This window comes from Eulemur rufifrons, chromosome 28 (assembly GCF_041146395.1).
Source record: "Eulemur rufifrons isolate Redbay chromosome 28, OSU_ERuf_1, whole genome shotgun sequence".
NCBI classification, from domain to species: Eukaryota; Metazoa; Chordata; class Mammalia; order Primates; family Lemuridae; genus Eulemur; species Eulemur rufifrons.
Window position 1 is genome coordinate 34,573,604 of NC_091010.1, and position 26,390 is coordinate 34,599,993.

At 35.6% G+C, this 26,390-nt stretch overlaps 1 protein-coding gene across 17 annotated transcripts in view; it reads left to right on the forward strand.

Annotated features, from left to right (window-relative positions):
• PCDH15 (protocadherin related 15) overlaps positions 1-26,390 on the forward strand; it is a 635,722-nt gene that overhangs the window by 505,432 nt on the left and 103,900 nt on the right. For all 17 annotated transcript variants that reach the window (XM_069460690.1, XM_069460691.1, XM_069460687.1 and 14 more), the window contains 2 exons: positions 12,464-12,573; positions 14,506-14,646. In XM_069460690.1, coding sequence (XP_069316791.1) covers positions 12,464-12,573; positions 14,506-14,646 — 251 coding nt within the window. The remainder of the gene's footprint in view (positions 1-12,463; positions 12,574-14,505; positions 14,647-26,390) is intronic.

Here is a 26,390-nt window from a genome sequence, read left to right on the forward strand (position 1 = left end):
TTCATCTAGTCACTTAATTAGGTTAAATGAAAGATCAGGCATCATCTGCTTCTGTCATTGGATATACATCCACACTGTCTGGAAAACACTGAGTTCTTAAAACTTCTAAAACTGTATGATATTCCTTTCTACAACTGTAATTAAATATCCATGTATTTTAGGAGCATACATACAACCAAAAATCTCAAAATGTAACAAATATTTATCATGCATTGTTCCTCTTTTATTTGGTTCTTTCCGTCTCTTTCTGACAAACAACTATATATCAATAATATTAGTGTCTTGGAGTTTGGATGCCTCAAGTCATCATTCTTCCTTCTTTCTCTCCTACCTTTCCTTAAAACAAACCTCTTAAAGAGTTCATGGCATTTCTTTATTCTTTGTTGTTGAGGCATCCCCCACCTCTCTTTCTCAACATCATCTCCAACATCCTTCAATTATTTTTTGGAAGGAATTAACTCCAGGTAATAGCCCCTACCTCACATAAATATGCTAATAATAAATTTTGATTTATTGCCATTCAAGTGATTATGAAGTTTCTTGATATTTACATACAATTGTGTATCTTTATTCAAACCGATTTCCACAATTGTTTTTTTGGCAATTGAAAAAATGAGTTAATGTTACTTTACTCATAAAAATTCTGTTCTCAAACTCACAGTGTAAGGAGTAAAACAGACCATAGAGATCATTTAGTTGGCTTAATAATTCAATCCTTCCATACCTGAATCTGTAAGCAGCGCCTAAGAAATATGTCCTTCATCAAACACAGTTTACGTTTCAGAGCACAGCAACTAGGACTTTGACCAATTGTGCTCCCTATAGTTGAAGGTCTGTGAGGCATTCTCTCATTACTGCTACATGTGCATATTTGCTAAGAGGTTTTCAGTCAATTATCTATTTGGATCTTCTGAAAAGAGTTATACTTTCATAGTCAGCAAATTCATTTTACATATCTTTCATTTAATCCAGACAGAATTATCAGAATCTTAATAGTAGTTCAAACATGTAATTACTTGTGAGTAGATTGACTCTGGTAGGCCAAGTGAGTCACCATTCTAAAGAATGACATTGGACCTCCATCTCAGGATGATAGACTAAGATTTATACACACTGAAATTCACTTGTCATCAGTTTTAGAAGTAAATATCATGGAAAGGTCAACATGTCTGGAATAGATCATAGAGTCTAAATGTGAACATTGATTTTGAGTGGGAAATGCAGTATCTCACATAATTTATCAAAAAATTTACCAAATACAATTAATTACGAATTTTTCAAGAGATGTTCTACTTTATAGATATACTTTTGGTATGTATTTAAACTGGAAATGGATCAACCTTATTATTAAGAATTTGCCTGATTTAATGTCACATTAATATTTTTTTAGTGTATATGTATTTTCAAATGTAATTTCCATAAAAACATGAATGCAAAATTTTTATTTGAATATATAAAAAAGAGAAAGGGCAAATGTTCCTAAGGTATTTTTGTTAGCCTCTTAAACAAGTTGATATTTTCCTAACCCTAGAGAAAATATTGAGTCAATTCCAATTTTTATTATTATTCAAATTTAATATACCAAATCCAAAACAAGAATATTATACATATAAACATCTTGACATTTTAAACAAATTCAAAGTCTTTAAGCAAAAAATAATCTTATCAGTTTCCGTAAGTAAAAAATTTTCCTAAGTAAAAAATTAGTACTTTGTTGATTACTATGAATTGATTTTATAAAGGCAAAAATTGTATACAGTTTATATTTAAAATAAGTTTCTCAAGAAGCTTTACATATAAGGTAAAATTAGAATATATTTTATAAATCGCTAATATTCTACCTCCTGACATGCAAAAACAGAGAAAAAAAGTACAATTTATAATGCAGAGATATTCATTTTTGTAAACTATGAAAAATGAAAACAGTATTACCACAATGGCCAAGGAAATAGTGAATGAGCAGTTCTAGTTAATCAGTAAGAACAATAGTTTAGGATAACCATTGGTCTTGAATGCAAAGAATGTTAAAAAAAACAAAAAAGCTATCTGAAAACTCTTAATACAATGTAAAACAAACCCACACTCAGAGAGCAACTCTTGATTGCTAATGTTGTTTTTTATTTTAATTTAACTTTATTGTCCAAAACAAAAGCTGACTTTACCTGAAGATAACCTTTCCTGTCTTTTATGGCACTATTAAAATCTTGCCTCAAACATGATAGATTTTGCCTCTTTAACTATTGAAAGACTGACTCTGACAATCCTTCATTACGGTTTTCATAAGCTCCCTCTGTGCCCACATGGAATTTAATTTCTCCTTCACATCTTCAAGGTTATGCATGGTTTGGCATTTGCTCACGTAGCAGAGTGAAGCAAGTCTTCCTGCAACAAAGAAGTCAAGTCCAAACAGTTTACTTTAAATCCACTATTTAGAATTTAGGACAGGCTTTTCCATACAAAGAGTGATTTTATAGATCCCATTCTTCTTTCACTGCATTATATCTATGAGAAATTTTAATTCAAGTTAAACATGTAATAGGATACATTAATTTTATTTTATTAGTAATTAATGCAAACACAGTTTGAGGCAAAACAGCACGCTAATTAGAGTCCTAAGGTGATGAGTCTGGAGAAGTAGGTAGAGCTAGATTGTGAAGGGACCTAATGAGCCATATTAAAGACTTTTGTTCATTATCCCAGAGAAATCTGAAGACATTGAATGGTGTTAAACAGGCAAATGACATATGCAGGGGTTCTTTATAGAAGACACTCTGTGCTTCCACATTCTGTATGAAAAGTAGATTTTTACACAATTTAAATGTTGATTCACAATCATGACATTTTTATCACCAATTTATAATGGTGAAGTCATTCATCTCCAAACTCCTCTGGTGCTTAATAGCTATGCCATTTACTTCATCTTCTTCTAGTACTGCATTTTATTTCTGCTAAACTTTTTGGGCATGGTTCTATGCCATTAAACAATGTGTTTAAACCAAAATCACATGCACAAAAATGGAGTGATCGGAAAAGATATATCAGGCAATTGCAAACAAGGGAGAGCAGAAATTACTACATTAATGTCAAATAATGTATAGTTAAAAACAGAATTCTGATTATGTATATGATTTGTCTCACTAGATAGGTTGTAATTTTTTTAAGTGAGAGGGCTAAATTTTCTACTTTACTATATTCATATGGTGTCCAGTATAGTTATGATCATATAATTTATCGTCTGAAGCAGGAAACTTTGGAGAGTAAAGGGGGGTCTTCTATAATAATTAGGTGAAGGCAATAGACATAAACAGGGACTAGATGGGTTTATTCAGATGTAACCCCATTATAAGTCAAAGAGAAAACTGAATAAGTATCATTTTCGCACCACTGTAAAGTTGAAAAATCCTAAGTAAAACCATCATAAATCAGGGACTGACCATACTTTACTAATGATAGGTATCCTATAAATGCTTGGTGACCTACTGGCCTGATTATTTGTGACTGGATTTTTACTCAATATAGGATTTTTCCCATATGTATCAGTTATTTATTGCTGTATAACTGCCCTTTCAAATTTAAAAATTTAATGCTTAAAATAATAAATTACTTTTTTAATTTTATGTTTCCATAGGTTGACTGAGTGACAGTTCTGCTAGTCTCACTTGGGTTCAATTATGCCAAGGCAAAACAGGCACCTGACAAATTTAAACAGGCAAGGAAGAATTTACTCAAGGCTATTACAATAGAGAAGAAAAGCCAGAACTCAGTCTGAGCTCAACCTACTTAAGCAAGGAGCTAGAGAATTGTCAGGAGCTGGGGTGGGAGGATTATTGGTCATCTGTGTTTGTTAATTGGCTTTTCACACAGAAAAAGTAATTTTTCCTATCTTCATATAATTGGTGATAATTTAACAACTTGAACCAAGGTATCCATCAAAGGTAGCTCCATACCCTCCCACAGAAACAAAATAAGGATGCTATCTTCCTTAATGATTATATTCCAAAGGGATTGCTCCCAGGTGCTTGACAAAGACATTCCTGAATTGTAATACTGATAAGAAGTTTTTAAAAACATTTACATCTCAGTGGAGCAGAGCAGATTTAACAATCGCAATTTTTCAGAAGTAAATACTCTAAGAAAAGGGAGGTCAGGGGCCTAGAGTCAGAAAGAAACTCTTCTGAAGTTTAGTCAAGCTGAGGGGAACTTAAAGATTATTTTGGTCAATACATATTCAGCTGGTAGGTGGGAAATGGTAGTTAAAACCTAAGACAATGGCTGGGCTTCTCTCTTTATGAAGTTTTCTATTAAGGAAGCTAGACCAGGTGACTTCACATGCTGCATGAGGGCATAGTACACACATACAGCCCTCCACATTATATTGATCAAAGCGATTCACAGGGCCAGCACAAATTCAAAGGCAGAAAAAATAGACTCCTCTTCTTTCTAGAACAAATAGAAAAATTTATGTTCATTTTTAATTCATCACAGTCTATCTTCTGTCCACAATGATTTACAACTGTGGTCCCCAACCCCTGGGTGGTGGACCATTACAGGACCGTGGCCTGTTAGGAACCAGGCCGCACAGGTCTGGCGGCCGTGAGCAAGCTAAGCTTCATCTGTACATCCATACCTACTGCCACTCACCATCATTGGCATCATGGCCTGAGCTCCGCCTCCTGTCAGATCGGCTGCAGCATTGCATTCTCATAGGAGCACAAACCCTACTGTAAACTGCCCATGTGAGGGATCTAGGTTTCATGCTCCTTATGAGAATCAAATGCCTGATGATCTGAGGTGGAGCTGAGGTGATGATGCTAGTGCTGGGGAGCAGCTGAAAATAGAGATTATCATTAGCAGCGATTATCAGTATCTTTATTGACTGCACAGTAAATGTAATGCACTTGAATCATCACCCCATCCTTCCCCCACATCACCTGTGGAACCGTTGAAAGTTGTCTTCCTTGAAAGTTGTCTTCCATGAAACCAGCCCCATAAAGGTTGGGGGCCACTGATTTACAATCCTCTCACATGCACACACACCAAAAAATACCCACAAAACAAAACAAAATACTTATGCTCTTAGGATCTCCAAGTTTTGTCCCATTACAGCATCAGGCTTGAAATTCAGGTTCACATTATTTAAGTGAAGTCCAAATGTGGATGAGGTTCCTTAAGTGTAGCTCTTCTTGATTCGAGTGTCTGTGTATTAAAGATAAAATATCTGGCTAAAATATAATGATGGAACAGGGACAGGAGAACTATAATAGACACTCCTGGTCATCTCCTTTTTTTTTTTTTTTTTTTTTTTTTTTATGTATATCTCATTATGTGCTGCCTGCCGGAGGTAGCCAGTATACTTCTTCAAAATTCTGTCTGGAAATATCCTTAACCAGATCCACAAGTTCATTAATTCACAATTAATCTCTTCCAAGTTACCTAGGTAAAAATTTTGCCAATTGGTTTGCAACTACCATACAAGAGTCGTCATATTTCTAGCCTTGAATGACTATTTTCTCATCAACCTTTACGTCCTCCTCTGTCTGCCCTTCCTCCAGCCCCTCTTAAAAGCCCCCTCACTCATTTTTCAGCTACTTCCTGCCAGTGAATCCCAACAGAAATGCCGTATGTCCAGTCCCAAAATCAATGTCATAGGTTTTAGGTGTTTGCTAGAAGTGGCACTACCCCACTTCTAGGAGTCAGTTTTTGTCTGTGATCTCTCCCAGAACTTAATGACTAAAAGCAAGGACAGTTTATATTTTCTGAAGCTTCTGTGAGCTGCCTGAACTAATCTCAGGTGGGCACCCTCCTAAAGTTAAAGTGACTAGAATGACTTGGGCTTTCTCTCAGTGCTTTTTTTCATACTCAGAGGCTGCACTAGCATTTTTCACTTGTAGTCTCAGAGCAGCTTTCCTTCCCATAGATGAGAGCAAGCAACAAGGCTTCATTTTCATGGAAATAACAATGTCACTTTCATCTCATTCTGTTGGTCAGATTAATGGCAGGAATGTCCTGGGTACTAGAGGAGAGAAGATAAACACCTCTGGATGGGAGGAATAGCAAAGAAATTTTAACTGTTTTAGTCAGCATACCATGATAATAGCCTCTTATCTTCAAAAGGTAGATTAGAAAAGTAGAATATCTTACGCAAATATTTCATTGAGAGCAAATGTCACATTATGAATGGTGGCATAAAAACAATGGAAAATTTCTTTTCAATCTATTCAAAATGTTATATTATTTCTAATTTTATAACATTTATATTTTCAATTTTAAAAATCCAGGATTAAAGAGGGTTTAGATATATTATCTTATTTATTTTAATTTATCAGTGTATCAGGTAGTTACTACACAAAAAGAAGGGAAAGATCAAATTGTCAGTCAGTCCTAGTAACATATTGAATCTGTTTTTGGTATATGGACATTTAAAACATAATGGCTTCAAAATAATAAATTACCATATTTATGGAGAAATTATGATACCAAGTCTTGTTTGTCAAAACAACCCCTCAGGATTTTTTAAAACTTTTTTCAATGTTTTATAACAATGGGTGGAGAGTGGATAAAGGAACAGAGTAGGGGATATAGATGTATTTTTTAAACAAAAAATAGCAAAAGCAAAACAATTAAAAAGTTAAATCTGGGGACAAATATATTATGATATTTTTCTTATTTTAATTATGCTTGAAGCATTTTATTATGTTTAAAATTAAAGAAAAATAGAAAAATTTCCTTCGTATCGCTTCATTGTCTTTGGCTTAAACATCAAGTGATTATGCAGGGGAAGAATTTTATTTATAGTTATCCTGATCATAATAAAAACTGCATCTAAAAACAATGTATTCATTGTAACTTTATTAGCAAAAGTATAAATGAAAATGAAACCTTTCTACTCCCTCAAGTAGTGATGAATTTGTTTACCTTAAGGTATTGAGTACTAACTGTATATCCTCCTCCCTAAATGGCATAATTGTAAATGGTCACTGTCTTTCTAGGGTATGAATAACAACTATAAAAAATGATTTCTCTCTGTTTTTCCAAAAATTCTGCCAGGAACTGAATGTCTATTTTTAATATGTTATTTTTGAGCCAGTATATTTGGCTGTTAACTTAGAATGAATTAAAATATCAGATCCTCTGTCTAGGTACTTTTTTTCCTATGTGATGTTATTTGTATGACTACACTAACATATTTCAAGATTCTATGGTGATTTCTCATTTTTACACGACTATTTCACACCTAGAAGCATTGAATCTAGTCTAATCAATGAAAAATAACAAATAAATGCAGTAGATAGCTTGTTTCAAAAGTTTGCCATAGTGTCCTTAGAAAAGTCCAAATGCACAAATTCATTTATAAAGGAGAAAAGAGCCATTCCTAGGTTGGTAAAGGAGCTAAAATTCAAAAATTGTTTGCTCAGAGATTGTTACTAACATATAGATACCTACATTATAGCCTGTTTTTAGTAAATAGATCAGGCAGCCAGGAATGAATATACCTAGTCATTCCATCAAAGATGCAGCCCCCTGGTTCTGCAGGTTTCAGTGAGAAAATGTTGGTTCTTGGCATACCCATGGTCGAAGAATGAAGTAAATAATGTCCCTATTTTACAGATAAAGAAATAAGATCAGGGAAGCCAAGTCTTTTCCCAAAGTCACATAGGCAGTAAGTAGCAGAGCCAGAATTCAAACCCAGATCTAATAGATCAGAAGTGTTCTTAGTCTAGTCTGTTGAGAGGACATGTATCGCTGTATGTTCAAGGACTAAAACGTAGTGAAGGGACAGAGGAAGGACAGGGAAGCAGGAGGAATGTAGCAGGGAGAGAGAATTCATTATTTCTCAACAGCTTAATATTCAAACCTCTGCTATCTTTATTACCTGGGAACATTTTACAAATGATATTTCAAGACTGACCTCATGACCCTACTAAATCAGAATTTTTGAGCATGATATCAGCAAATGTGAACATTTTAGTGAGTGCCTCCAGAAGATTTTTATAGATTTAAGGTTTGAGAGCCAATGATTAAAAGGGATTAGAATATACTCTATTAGTGAGAACAATAAGATAAAATGAAATGAATGAACAAACATACAAGTACCCTGCATTGCATAGATTGCAATTTTAGATTTCAAATAGTTTGAGAAACTGTTTATACCTCAGCTTTCATATCTTCAAGATGAGGATGCTTTGTGGAACTGAAGACAGCAAAACTCTTAATGATAGGAAGCAGGCAGCCTTTGGAAAAAATGGAAAAGGCACGGTTTAATCATTTGGTCCTTTATTAATTTCCGTATCTGTAATCTATCCTAAGAATTCTGGGAAAACTGGAGTTTCCTGATTCATGTCTTTTTTAAACTGTTTTTCTTAGTTAAATATGTAAAATTAGATCACTCTGATGCAATTACTCCAAAGTTACAAATAATAAGAGTTCCAGTAGGTGTTTTTTTCCCCTTCCCATTTTCATTAAATTCCTTCATAGTAGGTATAAAAACAGTTCCTTAATTGATGCTGATTTGCAAATATATTGAATTCAAACATGTCAAAATAAATTAGATTTGTCTTTCAGTAGAAAGAAAGCAATAGAGCTAGACTGAATCCCAGTGAAATTTTATAGCATCTATTTACAAACACTTTTATATCCTAAACTGCATGGCATTTAAAATAATTAGGAGCTTTATGTGACACATACAACATTTACTTTTATTGTTCCTTCTTGAACCCAACAATAAAAGTAGATTCTAAATTGTAGAATAATTGTTTCACCTATATTTATACTGTAAAAACTGGGTCTAACATTTGGACACTGCAAATTATGTTATTTCAGTGTAGTCATTGTTCAGATAACTCAGAGATGTCAAGATGTATTTAACTGGAAGAGATTTATTGCAATCTATATTTTCAATAAAATTAAAAATGTTGAAAAGATATTTATGAATTAACTTATATCTCCATAAGAAAAATTATAAGTATTTTTCATGTAAATACTGAAGCAATTAGCTTTTATGGTTCTCACTTCATCCACAAAGATTTATTTTTGAACAACAGATTTGGAGTTTATTTAAATCAATCTTTTTCTTTCTAAAATGTAGCTGTTTATGGTACATCCATACAATGAAATATTATTCAGCAATAAAATGAGATAAGATATCAAGCAACAAAAAGACATAGAGTGACTTTGAGTGCATATTGCTAAAGAAAGAAGCCAGTCCAAAAAGACTACATGCTGTATGGTTCCAACTATTTGACATTCTGGAAAAGGCAACCGTACAGAGTCAGTATGAAGATCACTGGTTGCCAGGGGTTGAGGAGGAGAGTGCAATGAGTAGATGAAGGACAGGAAATTTTTAGGTCAGGTGAAGGAAGTTATCCTAACTTGTTTTTCTATGACATTATTACAAAAACAACAAAAAAAGTAAGGCCTATCAATTTAAAATACACACAACTATTTTACATGTAAAGTTTAGGAAGGTGAGGACAATGCAAAAAGTGACATTAATGAGCTAATAAAACTTGAATTTGATATCTATCATAACTGTATTTTTTAACTGAAATTTCATTTTGGCTTCTATTTAAGCATTAGTTGAGGTGATTTTAACATTTTAGTCAAATCCTGTGGATTTTATTTAAAATGGCCAATAAAGTTTGAAGTGTTGCCTTTGAGGAGTAGATAGGAACCAGGGCTACCAACAGGAATATGCCAGGATATCAAACCCAATTCAAATCAAGTCATTTGAAAGAGCCTTTGGTGAAGACCCTTCCTAAAGATCATTACTAAAATATGAAACCAATCTTTGCTCTCCAGTCTTCGCAGTCCATATCTGTTAAAGAGAGAACCATTTCCTTTAGCATGCTTTTAACAATCCTTGTCTGGGGAGTGTCAATCTAGTTGGTGTCTGTCTCTTAGGCTTCATCAGAAAAGCTGTATAATTTCATTACTAAACCCTGCCTGTTTCAAGTGTTCCTTTTAAGAGTGAGTTTGTCAATTGTATTGGCAGTAAATTTAGCTTTGAAAGGTAGAATTCTTGAATTTCAGACACTCAACAGCTATTTGTTATTAATCAGGTGTAAAAAATTAAATTGGAAGGGGTAGTGATGCATTATTAATCATAAATGAATGAAGTTTAGGTATATAAATTAATAGTGAGAGAAAATATTTTAAAAACAGAATTTTAAAAAATTTGGTCATAATTCATGGCTTCTGAAATTAAGTAATAAATTTTGCTCATACTCAACAGAAAGAAAAAAAGGAATGATAAATCATATAACATCAGGCTCAGAATGATAGAACTGTAAAATACATTAGAGATAGTTTACTCTGAAAATAATAAACTGCCAGCCCATAAATCAAATCTAGTCACCTGATGCTTTAAATGTAAATATCTATTGGTGCCAAAATTTAAAAGTTTATAGAACTCACATGAAAATTGAATTTCCTTTGAAAAATCACACTGGACTTGCATTATTGCATAGTGGTTACATGATTTCTAGTTCCTAACTTCCATCTCTCCCCCTGTTAATTTATACCTAGTGCATTTTATTCAGTTTTATTATGTTTATACCTTCTTGTCTATAGGACTTAATGGATCCTGATTTACACCAACTCCTTCATTATGTGCTCCAGACATATGTGATTCCAAAGAGAGTATGCAATTTGCCACAGTCATGTAACTGGTACTTTCAAGGGCATAAAACAATAATAAAATGGGTCCTGCCTGGCAACACATAGAAAAGAACTGAGATGTTGTAATCTAATGCTCATTATCACAGAGGTTCATTTAATTCTAGCCAGGAGAAAATTGCATTTTTATAGCAAGTTTTAATTCTGGTAGAAAGAAGTGTACCAGAACAATTAAGACAAAGGTTAATGAAGAGATATTTTGTCTCAAAGTAAATCTGTTTTAAATATTTACTAACAAATACAATTTTAAATGCTTTTAGTGTTATGCATAGGTTTTCAATTTCTTCATAAATTGTGCCAGTTACTTTTTCCAGAATTATTAAATAATTTCCATCTTGGTTATGCAGTTGAGGTTGTAAAAATGCACACAAAATGTATTTTTACTATTTGAAATAAGAAATGGCATTTTTCTAATGTGAAAGCCAGAGGTACATTAGTTTCAGATATCATATTTCTATACTTTATAAGGATTAAGAAACAAATTATGGAAAGTATAAAACTTAGCTCTTACCTCATGTAGTAACAAGATAGACAAGTAAACAATTGAAGCAATGTCTGCTCCACAAAAAGGAATTCAGTTTTTGAAAATTATCCCAGAATAGGACAAACATATGTTTTCTTCTATTAAACTTTTGAATAAGTAGTATGTAATTTGGTCTGATCTGCCATAAGTTAACAATCTATTGCTGTAATAGTCAAGCCATGTATAATAGTTCTCTATTGTAGTATGACTATATTACCCCACACTTATCAACTTGAAGTTTCTGTAGGTCAGGAATCCAGTCACGAGATAGCTGTGTCTTACAGTTTATGGTCTTGCATAAGATGTTAATCAAGGTGTCAGCCAGAGCGAGAGTCTCATCTGAAGCTCAACTAGAGAAAGGTCCACTCCCAAGCTCATATGGTTGTTAGCAGGATTCAGTTCGTTGTGGGATGTTGGACTGAAGGCCTCAATTCCTTACTTGCTGGTGGTCAGACATCATCTTCAGTTTCTTGCCATGTGGACCACTCCATATGGCAGTTTACTTCATCAAATCCTGCAAGAGATGATAATCGATAGAGTCTGCTAGCAAGAATGAGGTTACAAGTTACAGCCTTATGTAGCATCTTCATTGACTTAACATGACACATATATCTCACATGAACTTATGTTCACCCAAAAACCTACACAGGGTTGTTTATAGCGGCTTTAGTCATAACTACCAAAACTTGGAAGCAACCAAGATGTCTTTATTTATGGAAATAAACTGCAGTACATCCAGACAATGGAATATCCTGTAGCGCTAAAAAGAAATGAGATATCAAGCCATGGACAGATCATTAAATGCACATTACTGAGTGAAAGAAGACAGTCCGAAAAGGCTATATACTGTATGATTCCAACTATATGACAAAACCATGGAGTCAGAGAAAAAGGACAGTAGTTTCCAGGGATTGTGTTGGAGGAGAGATGAATAGATGTAGCACAGAGGATTTTTAGGAAAGTGAGAATACTCGGTATGATAGTGTAACAGTAGACACAAGTCATTGTATATTTGTCCAGACCTATAGAATATACAACACCAAGGTGTGCCCTAATGTAAACTATGAACTTGGGGTGATTATGAAGCATCAGTGTTGTTGATTGATTGTGACGAATGGGGGGGATTTAATAGTAAAGGAGGTTATGCGTGTGTGGGGGCGGAGGGTACATGGGGAATCTTTGCTCTTCTTTCACTTTTTCTGTGAACCTAAAGTTGCTTTAAAAAATGGCCTTAAAAATAATAAATAATCTTCTCTAAACCTGCAGACCTCCTCCAGTAAGTGAACTTGCCACCAGAGGGACCATGGTTGGTGTAATTTCTGCTGCGGCCATTAATCAGAGCATTGTGTACTCCATTGTTTCAGGAAACGAAGAAGGTGAGATTTTTAGTCTGTGTTTTCACCATAAACCAATAAACTTAGAATTGGACTAATTTTGTATTAAATTATTATTTATCCTATTTTCCCTAATAAAATTATGCCCATCTTAAATGTGATTAATATCTTTATGTGCTAAACTTGATTAAAAATCTAGTTATGTTAGCTGAAGTGATTTTTTTCCCTTCAGAAATACTAAATATATAATTCTAGAAGCCTTCCCCTTCCTCGCATATGGTAACATTTTAATGACACTTTTTCAAAATTAATGCATCATATTTTTAGCTTTTAGTCATAATTATTGCCCACAGTAGTCTCTTCCCACTGTTTGTATCATCCATATCATAGCTTAATTAATATCTGAAGAAATTTCAGAATCATAAATAAGCATGAATGCCAAAAAAGCCACATACATGTTAAAAGCCATGTATATTATACAATATGATTCCCCAAGCAGCCAAATTAGACATGCAATTAATGATTATAAGGAAACAAATATTTTGAGTTTTGTCTACCAATCACTTTAAGAATTATAATAGTTTCCTGGCATCTGGGAATAAGTCTATAGTTCAGTTTTTCTCACTGATTCTTTGTTTCACCTATTATCCGTAGGTTAGTTGTCCTGTGTTTTCCTCTTTGAAATGCTAGATAGCTTGGCATAGTGCATATAGCCAAGAATTGGTAAATATATTAATATATTTAATAAATTAATCAATATTAAATATTTTTAAAATAAATGAATGTAAATTCTGCTAAGCAGTTTTCAAGGAAATTATAAAGGCCATTTAAAGGATTTTAATGACTATTACTAGAAATCATTGCCCATACGATGCAGCAAGTGTTCAACATCTTACTTTTGTTGCCTCTCTTCTGTGTTCCTGCTGTGCTACTGTGCCTCCTCCCTAGATATCATTGAACTTCCTTTTGCTTTGAACTTCCAACATCTGACTAAAGTTATGATTTCTCAACCTGTTCTGATACTTTATTTTTTTAACTCTGTGTGTTCTTTTTCTTGAAGATAGCAAAGTGGCTGAATTTTTTAACCTCTCTTCCCGCAACGACTGTTTTACATTCATTTATTAATTCATTTGACAAATATTTACTGAGAATCTATTATGTACTAAGTACTCTTCAAGCCACTAGGGGTAGATCCCTGCCCTCATAGATTTTAGCAGTCCAATAAGAGGCAGTAGGAAATAAAAACTATTAAACAAATAAATATGTACTATTATAAGTGGTCAATGCCATGGAAAAAATAAAATGAGGAATAAAATGTAGAGTGCAAGAGATGGGATATTATATAGTTTATTAAAGTACCCTGCTTTTCACTCTATTATGTAGAAATTTACAAAAAATAGACATAACAGCAAAATATTTTAAGATATTTAGAATAATAAATCATTTTTTTAAAAAACCAACATATTAAATTATCAGTTTGTTCTCTAAAGTGTTCTTAGAATACTAAATCTACAAGATAATATGATTCATTAAATTATAAAGAGTATAATAATTGAGTAAGATCAGAAAATATTTGGTTAAACAAAATTAAATGGGTTTCTTTAAAATAGAATTTCTGAAAGCCTTTAGTATGGTAGAAGACCATCTGAATTGAATCTGTGGTGAGAGATACATTGTTCAGTGCTTCCCAAATGTAATTGACCATAGAAACATTGATTTCCAGGAGAATCTCAAAACAAAACAAAACAAAAAGCAAAAACTACAATTTCAAGGCAGTATTTATGGAAACGCTAATGCTGATCATTTTAGGAGCTGGAACAGTGTTTCCAAAAGCCAGCCATGTGTCACTTTTATGCATTACTGTAGTTACAAATAGGTGTTTTTAGTGTTTTTGAAATTACAGTGACTTTTAAAAAGAATTTCTTTCCTTATAATGTAAAGAAAATGACCAAGCAATTATGTTTCCAATTCTAGATAAGTTTGGAATTAATAACGTCACAGGCGTTATATACGTGAATGCCCCTCTGGATTATGAGACCAGGATGAGCTATGTGCTTCGAGTCCAGGCTGATTCCCTGGAAGTGGTCCTTGCCAATCTCCGAGTTCCTTCAAAAAGTAAGTTATACTACTGAAGGGTTTTAAAAGAATTTTATGGTATTTTTGCTGATTTCTAATGAAGTACATTTGTATAAAATAACATTCTCAGTGGAGAACATAGGAAGGTTATTAATATGTGATAGATGATTGCCCACTCATTTTGACAGCTGATGTATGACAATGCAGGGAGTGATTTCATACTCCTGAAATGTCAAGGCAAAAATGCACTGCTTTCGAATTTTATATACAATATTGTTAAAATATCACCATTATCTGTGTATATTAAATAATAAACTTTATTCTTAATCCCATGGTGAGGCTCTGGATAAACATTAGGCGTATGTATTGTTAAAGGATGACTGCAAGACTTTGCCTGAGTTGTGTGGCTTTTTGTACTTGTGTATTTTCTTTAAAGCAGGAGCAAAATCATCTAAAATTAGTGACTAACATTTACTATAATTTATTTGTAACATCATATTTAGTCTACACATATTTATGTGAGATGAGATTTATTTCCCCATTTTACAAAGAAAAGATAAGTAAAGGCTAAGTCATTTTTAAAAAATAATAGTAATTGAAGAATCAGAGATTTAAGCTTACATTTTTTGACTACAGAATTGTTCTTTAACATATCAGCATAATATACAGGGTGTCCCAAAAGTCTCCATGCAAAGGAAAAGTTTTGTAATAAGTATTTTTTAAATAAAGGTACATTTATCTACAGTTTCCCATTTTCCCTGTGTATGGTGACTTTAGGGACACCCTGTAGTTCGCCCACACAGAGAAGCAAGTAAAAACCTATTTGTGAAGGGGGCTGACACAGATTTTAAGAGATTTTATAAATAAAATCTTTTCCATTTATTGAGGTAATACTATTTTGCACTTAAGCAATTCCTTTTTTTTTTTTTTTGGAATCACAGCAACTCTTTTAAAATCTAAAAGACTCAAGAAAACCAGATTTAATTTAACTGTTATAGATAGAATTAGAGGTGCAGTAAGAGTGTGAAGTGGGGAACAGGATCTGAAACATTTATCTTATGACCATTTCTGGACATTACATCATAGCATTGCATCAATCACCATATTTAAAGGGAGAAGAGGAAAAAAGAAGAGAGAAGGAGAGCCAGAGCAAGACAGCCCAGGCAGGCCAGGCGCCAGGTTCATGCCTATAATCCTAGCATTCTGGAATGCTGAGGCGGGCAGATCGTTTGAGCTCAGGAGTTCGAGACCAGCCTGAGCAAGAGCGAGATCCCATCTCTACTAAAAATAGAAAGAAATTATATGGGCAACTAAAAATATATGTATATAAAGTTAGCCGGGCATAGTGGCACATGCCTGTAGTCCCAGCTACTCGGGAGGCTGAGGCAGGAGGATCGCTCGAGCCCAGGAATTTGAGTTTGCTGTGAGCTAGGCTGATCCCACGGCACTCTAGCTTGGGCAACAGAGTGAGACTCTGTCTCAAAAAAAAAAAAAAAGAAGAAAAAAAAAAAAGAAAAAAAAACCATAAAGGCAGCCCAAGCAGTGTGAGAGAAAAGAGATCAAAATGGGAGCAATTGGAAGATGGCGGAGTGGCGGTGACTGCTTGGATCTGCGCTCCGGCGAGGAACCGTGGATCCGGACCTGCCACAACGCTAGAGGACCGATCCCACACAGGAACAGCGGTGTGAATCCATGGAGAATCAGCGTGGGACAAACAGAGCAAGTGAGGTCTGAGGTGAACAGAAATTAAGATCGCGGAACTCTGCGGAAGGCGCGGAACAGACAGTAGCCAGCGGAGCGCAGGCGGCTGCGCCCGCCCCCAGGTGGGGCGGGGGCAGTCTTTGGGAAAAGCGGCTTGCGCTCCTCACTGTCCTCCACCCCCAATTGCTTGGAGACCCCCTCGCAAGCCAGAGCAGAATCACCGAGGGAGACGTAGGGCATTGCAGACAGGAGGCTTTTTCGGGAGAATAGCTTGGAACCTGGGAAGTCTCGGCTGAGACAGTCCTTGGCGAGAAGGGACGGACCTGTGCCAGGGGGGAGGGGCACGAACAATCCCCGATCAGCGAATTGCGCTGTACTTCTGCGCTACTTTTGTCGGTGGTTCTTCAGCCGGTGGCCCCCAGCGGCTTTGCCCGCCAACCCCCCCGGCAGCGGTGGTCTCTGGTCTCTGCCTGCCGGGGAGCCGGTCCCCCTCCGACCCCGGAGCGCTGCGGGCGCCATCTTGAAAGCAAAGGCGGAACCGCTCGGGAGCCATAAGGTGCCGAGTGGCTCTCTCTCCCCGGCGCCCTCCGCTGGTCTCTGGGCCCGCGCCATCTCCGCTGGGCCGCGCTCGGCGTGAAGGGGCGGAGCTGCGCTAAGACGTAAAATAAACATTGAGTTGCTGCTGGGGACCCAACGGAGCGGGCGTGAAGGGGCGGAGCTGCGCTAAGGCGCAAAAACACAATCATTGAGCCGCTGAACTGTATACTTCAGAATTGTGTATCCCTTCGTTTAGCGATGTGCTGTGGTGCTGTGTAGCTCTGTTTTTGTTCTTTTGTGTTTGTGTTTTCGCTGTTTCTGGGTTAGGTCTCTTTGTGTTATTTGTTAGTTTGGTTTTTGTTTTTTCTTTGTTTTGTTTTGTTTTATTTTGCCTCTTCTGTTTTTTTTTTTTTTGGTTTTGTTTTTTCTTTTCTCTTTCCTTTTTTTTTCCTCTTCTCTTCTCCTTTTCTTTTCTCTTTCTTTTTCTTCTCCTTCTGTTCTTTCTTTTCTCTTCCTTTTTTTTTTTCTTTTCTTTTCTTTTCTTTTTTCTTTTTCTTTATTTCTTCTCTCTTTTTGCCTTCTAACTGGGAACCCACGGTGAGCTTGGGAACGGGCCAGGCCCCTGGCTCTGGTACATACCGGAACCTGAGTAGTCACTCCCAACGCCGGCGATCTGCGGGCGCACAATCGCCATCTTGGGGCCCACAGCCAAGTCACTGCGGAGCAATAGGGTGCCAAGAGGCTCCCTGGACGGCCCCCTCCCCTGGTCCACAGACCTTATATAGGGACCCCACCCATGTCTAAACATTGACTACTTCTCCAGAAGTGAGAGTGTGGAGCCTGGTCCCTGGGGACATTGGGCCAAGGCAGACTTTTGCCCGTGGGAGTTGCGGCAACTGGGGCGCTGAGCGAGCGAGGGCACCATCCACTCCCCACAGCTAGTATCTTTCCTGCAGAAAGAGACAGAAACCACCCCTATAGAGGAAGAAACAAAGGGAAACAAACAAACAAAGAGAATTTTGGTCCACTACTAGTGTGGACCTTGCCTGCCTTCTGAAAGACTACAACACAGTGTCCTAACTCGCCAAAGCAGTCTTGGATCACTCCAATCTTCTAGGATTGGACCCATCAGAAGCAGTCCCCCAACTGAAATAGAAAAATTTCTAAACAATTCACAACAGTCTTCCCCTCTTGCCAAAGGAAGCAATATACCTAGACTGCTCCACAGCCTAAGAATAGAGCACAGAGAGTGCTGTTAACCAGAATAAATCTATAATAAAAGATCCAACGATTAATCTAGATGGGAAGGGCCCAGTGAAAAAACACAGGAAGCACAAAGAATCAAACAGAAAGCTCACCCCCAAAGAGAAATACCAGCTCTCAACCATTTGACACAAACCAGACTCAAAACACCAACATGTCACAGGAAGAATTCCAATTATGGATCATAAACAAGCTGAATAATATACAAGAATCAATGGAAAAACAACACAAGGAAAATGCAAAAAAAAATACAGGATTTGGAGGAAAAATTCACTAAAGAAATTGAAATATTGAAGAAAAACCAAACTGAACTCCTAGAAATGAAGAATTCACTCAGAGAGCTACAAAACACTGTGGAAAGTCTCAAAAGCAGGGTAGATCAAACAGAGGAAAGAATCTCAGAAATTGAAGATAACTCCTTCCAACTAAATAAGTCAGTCACAGAGATAGATCAAAAAAGTAAGAGAAATGATCTGAGTCTTCAAGAAATGTGGGATTATGTGAAGAAACCTAACTTGAGAGTTATTGGCATTCCTGAGGGTGAAGAAGACAATAAGCAAGGGTTGGACAAGCTATTTGAAGACATAATCGAGGAAAATTTTCCAGGCCTTGCCAATACTCTAGACATACAGATTCAAGAAGCTCAAAGGACCCCTGGGAGATTCATAGCAAATAGGAAAACACCACGCCACGTAGTCATCAGGCTGACCAAAATATCCACTAAAGAGTCCCTTCTCCGAGCTGTAAGGAGAAAGAAACAGGTAACTTACAAAGGAAAACCCATCAGAATTACGCCAGATTTCTCAGCTGAAACCTTACAAGCAAGAAGAGGTTGGGGCCCCATTTTCATGCTTCTGAAACAGAATAATGCCCAGCCTAGAATCTTGTACCCAGCTAAGCTAAGTTTTCTATACGAAGGAGAAATCAAGACATTCTCAGATAAACAAAGGTTGAGGGAATTCACCAAGACAAGACCAGCCCTACAAGAAGTACTCAAAAGAGAGTTACACACGGATCAGCACAAGAAAGATCCACGAATGTAAAACTACGCAAGAGCTAAAGATGAAATTCCAGATACCACAATGGCTCAGGAGAGAAAACATCGCAATGAAGTTCTACCCAACAAGCTGAACAAAAAACCGTCTCACTTATCAGTTTTCTCAATAAATGTGAATGGCTTGAATTCCCCGCTCAAGAGACATAGACTGTCCCAATGGATAAAAAAGCACAAGCCAAGTATCTGCTGTCTTCAAGAAACCCACCTAATGAGCAAAGATGCATTTAGACTGAAAGTAAAAGGATGGAAATCGGTATTTCAAGCAAACAGTAACGAAAAGAAAGCTGGTGTGGCAATCTTAATTTCCAATAACTTAGCTTTCAAACCAACAAAAATAATAAAAGACAAAGATGGCTACTACATACTGGTCAAGGGCACAATTCAACAAGAAGCCATGACTATACTCAATATATATGCACCCAACCTAGGTGCACCTAGATTCATAAAGCAAACCCTACTAGATCTGAACCAGATGATAGATAATAATACTGTAATAGCTGGAGACTTTAACACCCCACTGACAGTATAGGACAGATCCTCTAAACAGAAAATAAACAAGGACATAATGGACCTAAATAGAATGCTAGAACAAATGGGCATGGCTGACATCTATAGGACATTCCACCCAAAGTCCACAGAATATACATTTTTCTCATCAGCTCATGGGACATTCTCTAAGATTGACCATGTCCTAGGACATAAAGCATGTCTTAAAAAATTCAAAAAAATAGAAATTATACCATGCATCTTCTCAGATCACAGCGGAATAAAAGTAACAATGATCACAAACAGAAACCCTCACTCTTACTCAAAGTCATGGAAGCTAAATAACTTTCTCCTGAATAATTATTCTATAAAGGAAGAAATCAAGATGGAAATCAAAAGTTTCTTTGAATTAAATGACAATGGAGATACAACTTATCAAAATCTATGGGACACAGCTAAAGCAGTCCTGAGAGGGAAATTCATATCCATAAATGCCTATATCCAAAAGACAGAAAACATGCAAATAGACAACCTAACGAATAGACTCAAAGAGCTGGAGAAAGAAGAACAGAACGACCCCAAACCCAGTAGAAGGCGAGAAATTACTAAGATCAAATCAGAATTAAATGAAAAGGACAACAAAGAAACTATAAGGGAAATTAATAAAACAAAAAGTTGGTTCTTTGAAAAGATAAACAAAATAGACACACCTCTGGCTAAACTAACCAAGAGCACAAAAGTAAAATCTCTAATAACCTCCATTAGGAACATGAAAGGAGAAATCACAACCGATGCTACAGAGATACAAGATATCATCTATGAATTCTACAAAAATCTTTATGCACACAAACTGGAGAATGCGGAGGAAATGGACAAATTTTTAGAAACACATAGTCTTCCCAGGCTCAACCAGGAAGAAATAGAGTACCTGAACAGCCCAATATCAAGAACTGAAATCGAAACAGCAATAAAAAACCTTCCCAAAAAGAAAAGCCCTGGTCCAGATGGGTTCACACCTGAATTTTACCATACATACAAAGAAGAACTGGTGCCCATCCTACATAAACTATTCTCCAATATTGAAAAGGATGGAATTCTCCCCAACACGTTCTACCAAGCCAATATAACATTGATACCAAAACCAGGAAAGGACGCAACAAAAATAGAGAACTACAGACCAATTTCTCTCATGAATATAGATGCAAAAATTTTCAATAAAATACTAGCAAATAGAATCCAAGTACCTATCAAAAAAATAATCCACCACGACCAAGTGGGCTTCATCCCAGAGATGCAGGGGTGGTTCAACATACGTAAATCTATAAATGTAATTCACCACATAAATAGAAGCAAAACCAAAAACCATATGATACTCTCATTAGATGCAGAAAAAGCATTTGACAAAATTCAACACTCTTTTATGATAAAAACGCTTAACAAAATAGGCGTAGATGGAACCTACCTAAAAATGATACGAGCCATATATGACAGACCCACAGCCAACATCATTCTGAATGGGGAAAAATTGAAAGCACTCCCACTTAGAACTGGAACCAGACAGGGCTGCCCACTGTCCCCATTACTTTTCAACATAGTATTGGAAGTCCTTGCGTGAGCTATCAGGCAAGAGAGCAGAATCAAGGGAGTCCAAATAGGGAAGGAAGAGATCAAACTCTCACTTTTTGCTGACGATATGATGCTATATCTGGAAAACCCCCAGGATTCAACCATGAGACTCCTGGAATTGATTAACGAATATAGCAAAGTCTCTGGCTACAAAATTAATATACACAAATCAGAGGCATTTATATATGCCAACAACAGTCAATCAGAAAACCAAATTAAAGACTCAATACCCTTCAAAATAGCAACAAAGAAAATAAAATATCTAGGTATATACCTAACTAAAGAGGTAAAGGACCTCTATAAGGAAAACTATGAAACACTGAGAAAAGAAATAGCAGAACTTGCAAATAGATGGAAAAATATACCATGCTCGTGGATCGGAAGAATCAACATTGTTAAAATGTCTATACTACCCAAAGTGATCTACAGATTCAATGCAATCCCTATTAAATTACCAACATCATTCTTCACAGATGTAGAGAAAATAATTATACACTTTGTATGGAACCAGAGAAGACCCCGTATAGCAAAAGCAATTTTAAGCAATAAAAACAAAATGGGAGGTATTAATTTGCCAGACCTCAAACTATACTACAAGGCCGTGGTTCTTAAAACAGCCTGGTACTGGCACAAGTACAGGGACACAGACCAGTGGAACACAACAGAAAATCCAAATATAGAACCATCCTCATATAGTCACCTAATTTTTGACAAAGCAGGAAAGAATATACTCTGGGGACAAGAATCCCTATTCAATAAATGGTGCTGGGAGAATTGGTTAGCCACTTGTAGAAGACTGAAACAGGACCCACAGCTTTCACCTCTCACAAAAATCAAATCACGGTGGATAACAAACTTAAACCTTAGGCGTGATACAATCAGAATTCTAGAAGAAAATGTAGGAAAGACTCTTACAGACATTGGCCTAGGCAAAGAATTTATGAAGAAGACCCCCAAGGCAATCACAGCAGCAACAAAAATTAATGAATGGGACATGATTAAATTAAAAAGCTTCTGCACAGCCAAAGAAACAATCCAGAGAATAAACAGACCACCTACAGAATGGGAAAAAATTTTTGCATACTACACATCAGATAAAGGACTGATAACAAGAATCTATTTAGAACTCAGGAAAATCAGCAAGAAAAAATCAAGTAACCCTATCAAAAAGTGGGCAAATGACATGAATAGAAACTTCTCGAAAGAAGATATAAGAATGGCTAACAAACATATGAAAAAATGCTCAACATCCCTAATCATCAGAGAAATGCAAATCAAAACCACAATGAGATATCACTTAACCCCAGTGAGAATGGCCTTTATCAAAAAAACCCAAAACAACACATGTTGGCGTGGGTGCGGAGAGACAGGAACACTCCTACACTGCTGGTGGGACTGCAAACTAGTGCAACCCCTGTGGAAAGCATTATGGAGGTATCTTAAACAGATTCAAGTAGACCTGCCATTTGACCCAGCAATCCCATTACTGGGCATATACCCAAAGGAAAAAAGGTCATTCTTTAACAAAGACACATGTACCCGAATGTTTATAGCAGCACAATTCACAATAGCAAAGATGTGGAAGCAACCCAAATGCCCATCAATACATGATTGGATTAGTAAGCTGTGGTATATGTATACCATGGAATATTACTCAGCTATAAGGAATGATGAAGATACGACATCTCTATGGTTCTCCTGGAGAGAATTGGAACCCATTATATTAAGTGAAGTATCCCAAGAATGGAAAAACAAGCATCACATGTACTCACCAGAAAATTGGTTCCCCTGATCATCACCTAAATACACATCTGGGAACAACACCAATTGGATGTCAGACTGAGGTGGGGGGCGGGGGAGGGGATGGGGGTATGCCTACACAATGAGTGCATTGTGCACCGTTTGGGGAGTGGTAACACTTGAAGGTGCTGACTCGGGAAGGGGGGGGGTGGGGAAGGGAGGGTTATATATCTACATGATGGGTGCAATGCACACGACCTGGGGAACAGACACGTCTGGAGCTCTGGCTTGGGGGGCAAAGGCGGAACAGGAGCAACGTATGTAACCTGAAATTCTGTATCCCCCATAACAAGATGAAATAAAATAAAAAAAAAAAAAAAAATGGGAGCAATTGATGATCATGAAAATAAATCCCTCATTTTAATTTAATGCTCACCTCATTTACTGATTTAGTGTAGAAGGCTGCACAGTTGCTTGTGAAGATACAAATTATTTGAAAAATCAGATTACAGTGTGTCTTTGAAATTAAAAGAATTAATTTATCCTCAGTAATTGTGCATCACTTGCATAATTAAATTGTTTAAAAATAGCTGACTAGTTCATTGAGTTTTTAAAATCTTTCAACTGCAGGCAATTATGTTTTTTTTTTAAATAGAGAGGATGCTTCAAATTGTAAATTGAACTGGCTATATGAGGAGTCCAAAGGTGAGAGTAGCTCTAAATTACATAATGTAACCTATCTTATTGCAAATTCAAATAAATGGGAAAGATTAATTGAAAACCATTGCTGTAATCTTTCTTTGAAACAAATGAACAGTTAGTTTTAAATATTTAGGTGATAGAACCTGATATTTCTCAAGAAATACCTATGATATCTAGGAATAGAGATACATTAAGCTTTTATATTTGAATATAGTACAACTGTTAGCTCCCATTATTGTAATTTAAATGTAAATCTAAGGCTAAAATAAAAATTTATCTAATGCACACATGTATACTTGCATGTGCCCCAGTATGTACGTAGAGGTAAGACCAATTAAAGAATTCATGAATTATCCACTCAGAAATACAGGAAGTGTAAAAGCTAAAGTTAGTTTGTTTAATGCCCGATGCTTTGAATATTGTTATTAACATTTCGTGACTGACCTTTGCCTCTTAAGTTTGAAATACATTTCAAACCCAGTTTCATTAATTAATAACTGTTAATGGCGTATAATCAATCCCCAGTCCATTAACTATGAAAATAATAAGACCATTATGTAAATGGAGGTTAATTAATTAGTTATCTAAAGGTTCATCCCTGCTTCAGAATTAGCTACCCTATGGTCTTTAGCTCTATCACATATCATTTGAATAAAGGTAATAAAAATCAGAAGTTTAATTCATTAAGGAAGTATTTTATTGTGACTTCTTTACCAAAAATCTGTTAATGAAATCATATTCAAAGTAAATTTCACAATTATGCTGTAACTGGATTTATTATCTAAATGCAAATTAATAATTAAAAAAAAAATTTTAGAACACATTCAACACTAGGAATATTTACAATATTTTAACCTTTAGGATGGAACATTTCAAACATATAAAAATTACAAAGAGTATTACAGTGAACCTCCATGTATCAACCACCCAACTCAACATTATCATGTCCTGGGAAAGAGTCTTTCATCTCTACTCCCAACTACTCCCCCCTGCATTGTTCTGAAGTAGATCAGAGTCAAAACATTCCATCTGTAAATATTTCTATATGTATCTCTTAAAGATAAGGACTCTTAAAATTTAATTGCAATATCATTAATACACCCCCAAAATTAACAAAAATTCTTCAATACCAATATATATATATAGTCAGTATTCATATTAAACATTTATTTACAACAGAATCCAAATAATGTCTATACATTGTAATTGGTTAATAGGTCTTTTAAGTCTCTCTAAATGTGTAGGCTTCATCACCACCATTCCTTTTTATTCACCTTGATATTTATTTAAGAAATGAGATTTCTGAAGCCTGGATTGATGACTACATCTCTAAGGGGTCATTTTGTATTTTTCTCTGTCTCCATTATTTCCAGTAAATAAGTAGTGTGATCTGGAGGCTTGATCACATCCAGGTTGTTTTTATTTTTGTTTTTAAACAAGTCATTGGTGATATTTGCTCCTTGCTTAGACATTAAGTCTCTTTGGCTCTCTTTTTGTGATAGGAGATAGCAGCCACTGATAGTCATTTTCCAGATTCATTAATTTCTTCTTTTCATTTCTTCTGTATTCATTAGATAAAGTATTTTTATAAAGGGAAACTTCTCCATATCAAATATTCAGTTACCCTGAGGTCCAACGCCTATAGGAAAGAGAGAGAAAAAAATGTTTGTCTCCTTTCCTTTACCTACTGGTTTTCAAAATAAGAAGTTGATTCACTATCATATTCCAAACGGTAATGCTAAGATAACAATATTTTGGTTTTAGGTGTCATATGGTCTCAGTAGTAACTACTCAACTCTGTGGTAGCTTAAAAGCAGCGAGAGACACTGTGTAAACAAGAGTGTGGCTGTGCTAAGATAAAACTTTGTTTACTGAAACAGGCTGTGGGCTGGATTTGACCAAGGGGCTGTCATTTTCCCACCCTTGTTCTAACATTTACTTTTACTTTACATAATTCATTTAGCTTCTTTTTTGCTGTTTATTTTTTCTGCTGTAAGCACTACTTCTGCTTCATCCTCATTCCCCTTGCCACACAGCTAATTAAAAGTAATGTTGCTTTATCCTTTTTAATATGAATAAGACAATCAGTCATTTAGTTATCTGTAGCTTGTCCCCTCCTCAAAGTAGGATCAAAGGAACATTATTTCTTATGATCTTGTGCATTAGTAAAAGCTTGTCTGAGGCTATATAATTGAATGCCAATTTGGCTGAACATAAAAGACATGTGCCTCATTTTCTTTCTTTGACTTAAATATTTCACTCCATTTTCTTATTTTATGAAGTATTGCTGTCAAAAAAGTATAATGACAAACTGGTCTTATTTCTGAATTTCTAAAGAATTTCCTTTTTTTCTTTAAAGTTGAATATTTTTATTAAAATAATTCATCATGTTGACTAATCTGGGTCATTATCTGCATATATGCATTATTATATCTGTTATGTCTCATTTGTGGAAAATTTTCTTGAATTCTAGATTTTATTTTTTTTTCCTGTTTGATTAATTTGGTTTTCATCCTAGGAGATACCTATTACAAAACTGATGAATCTTCCTATATGTTTTCTATAACTGTACCCCTAATCTCTTTAATATCTTTTGTTATTTCTTTTAGATTTTTAAAAATTTTCCTCCTTTTGATCTTCTATTTCCTTACTGCATTAATGCTAGCTCGTA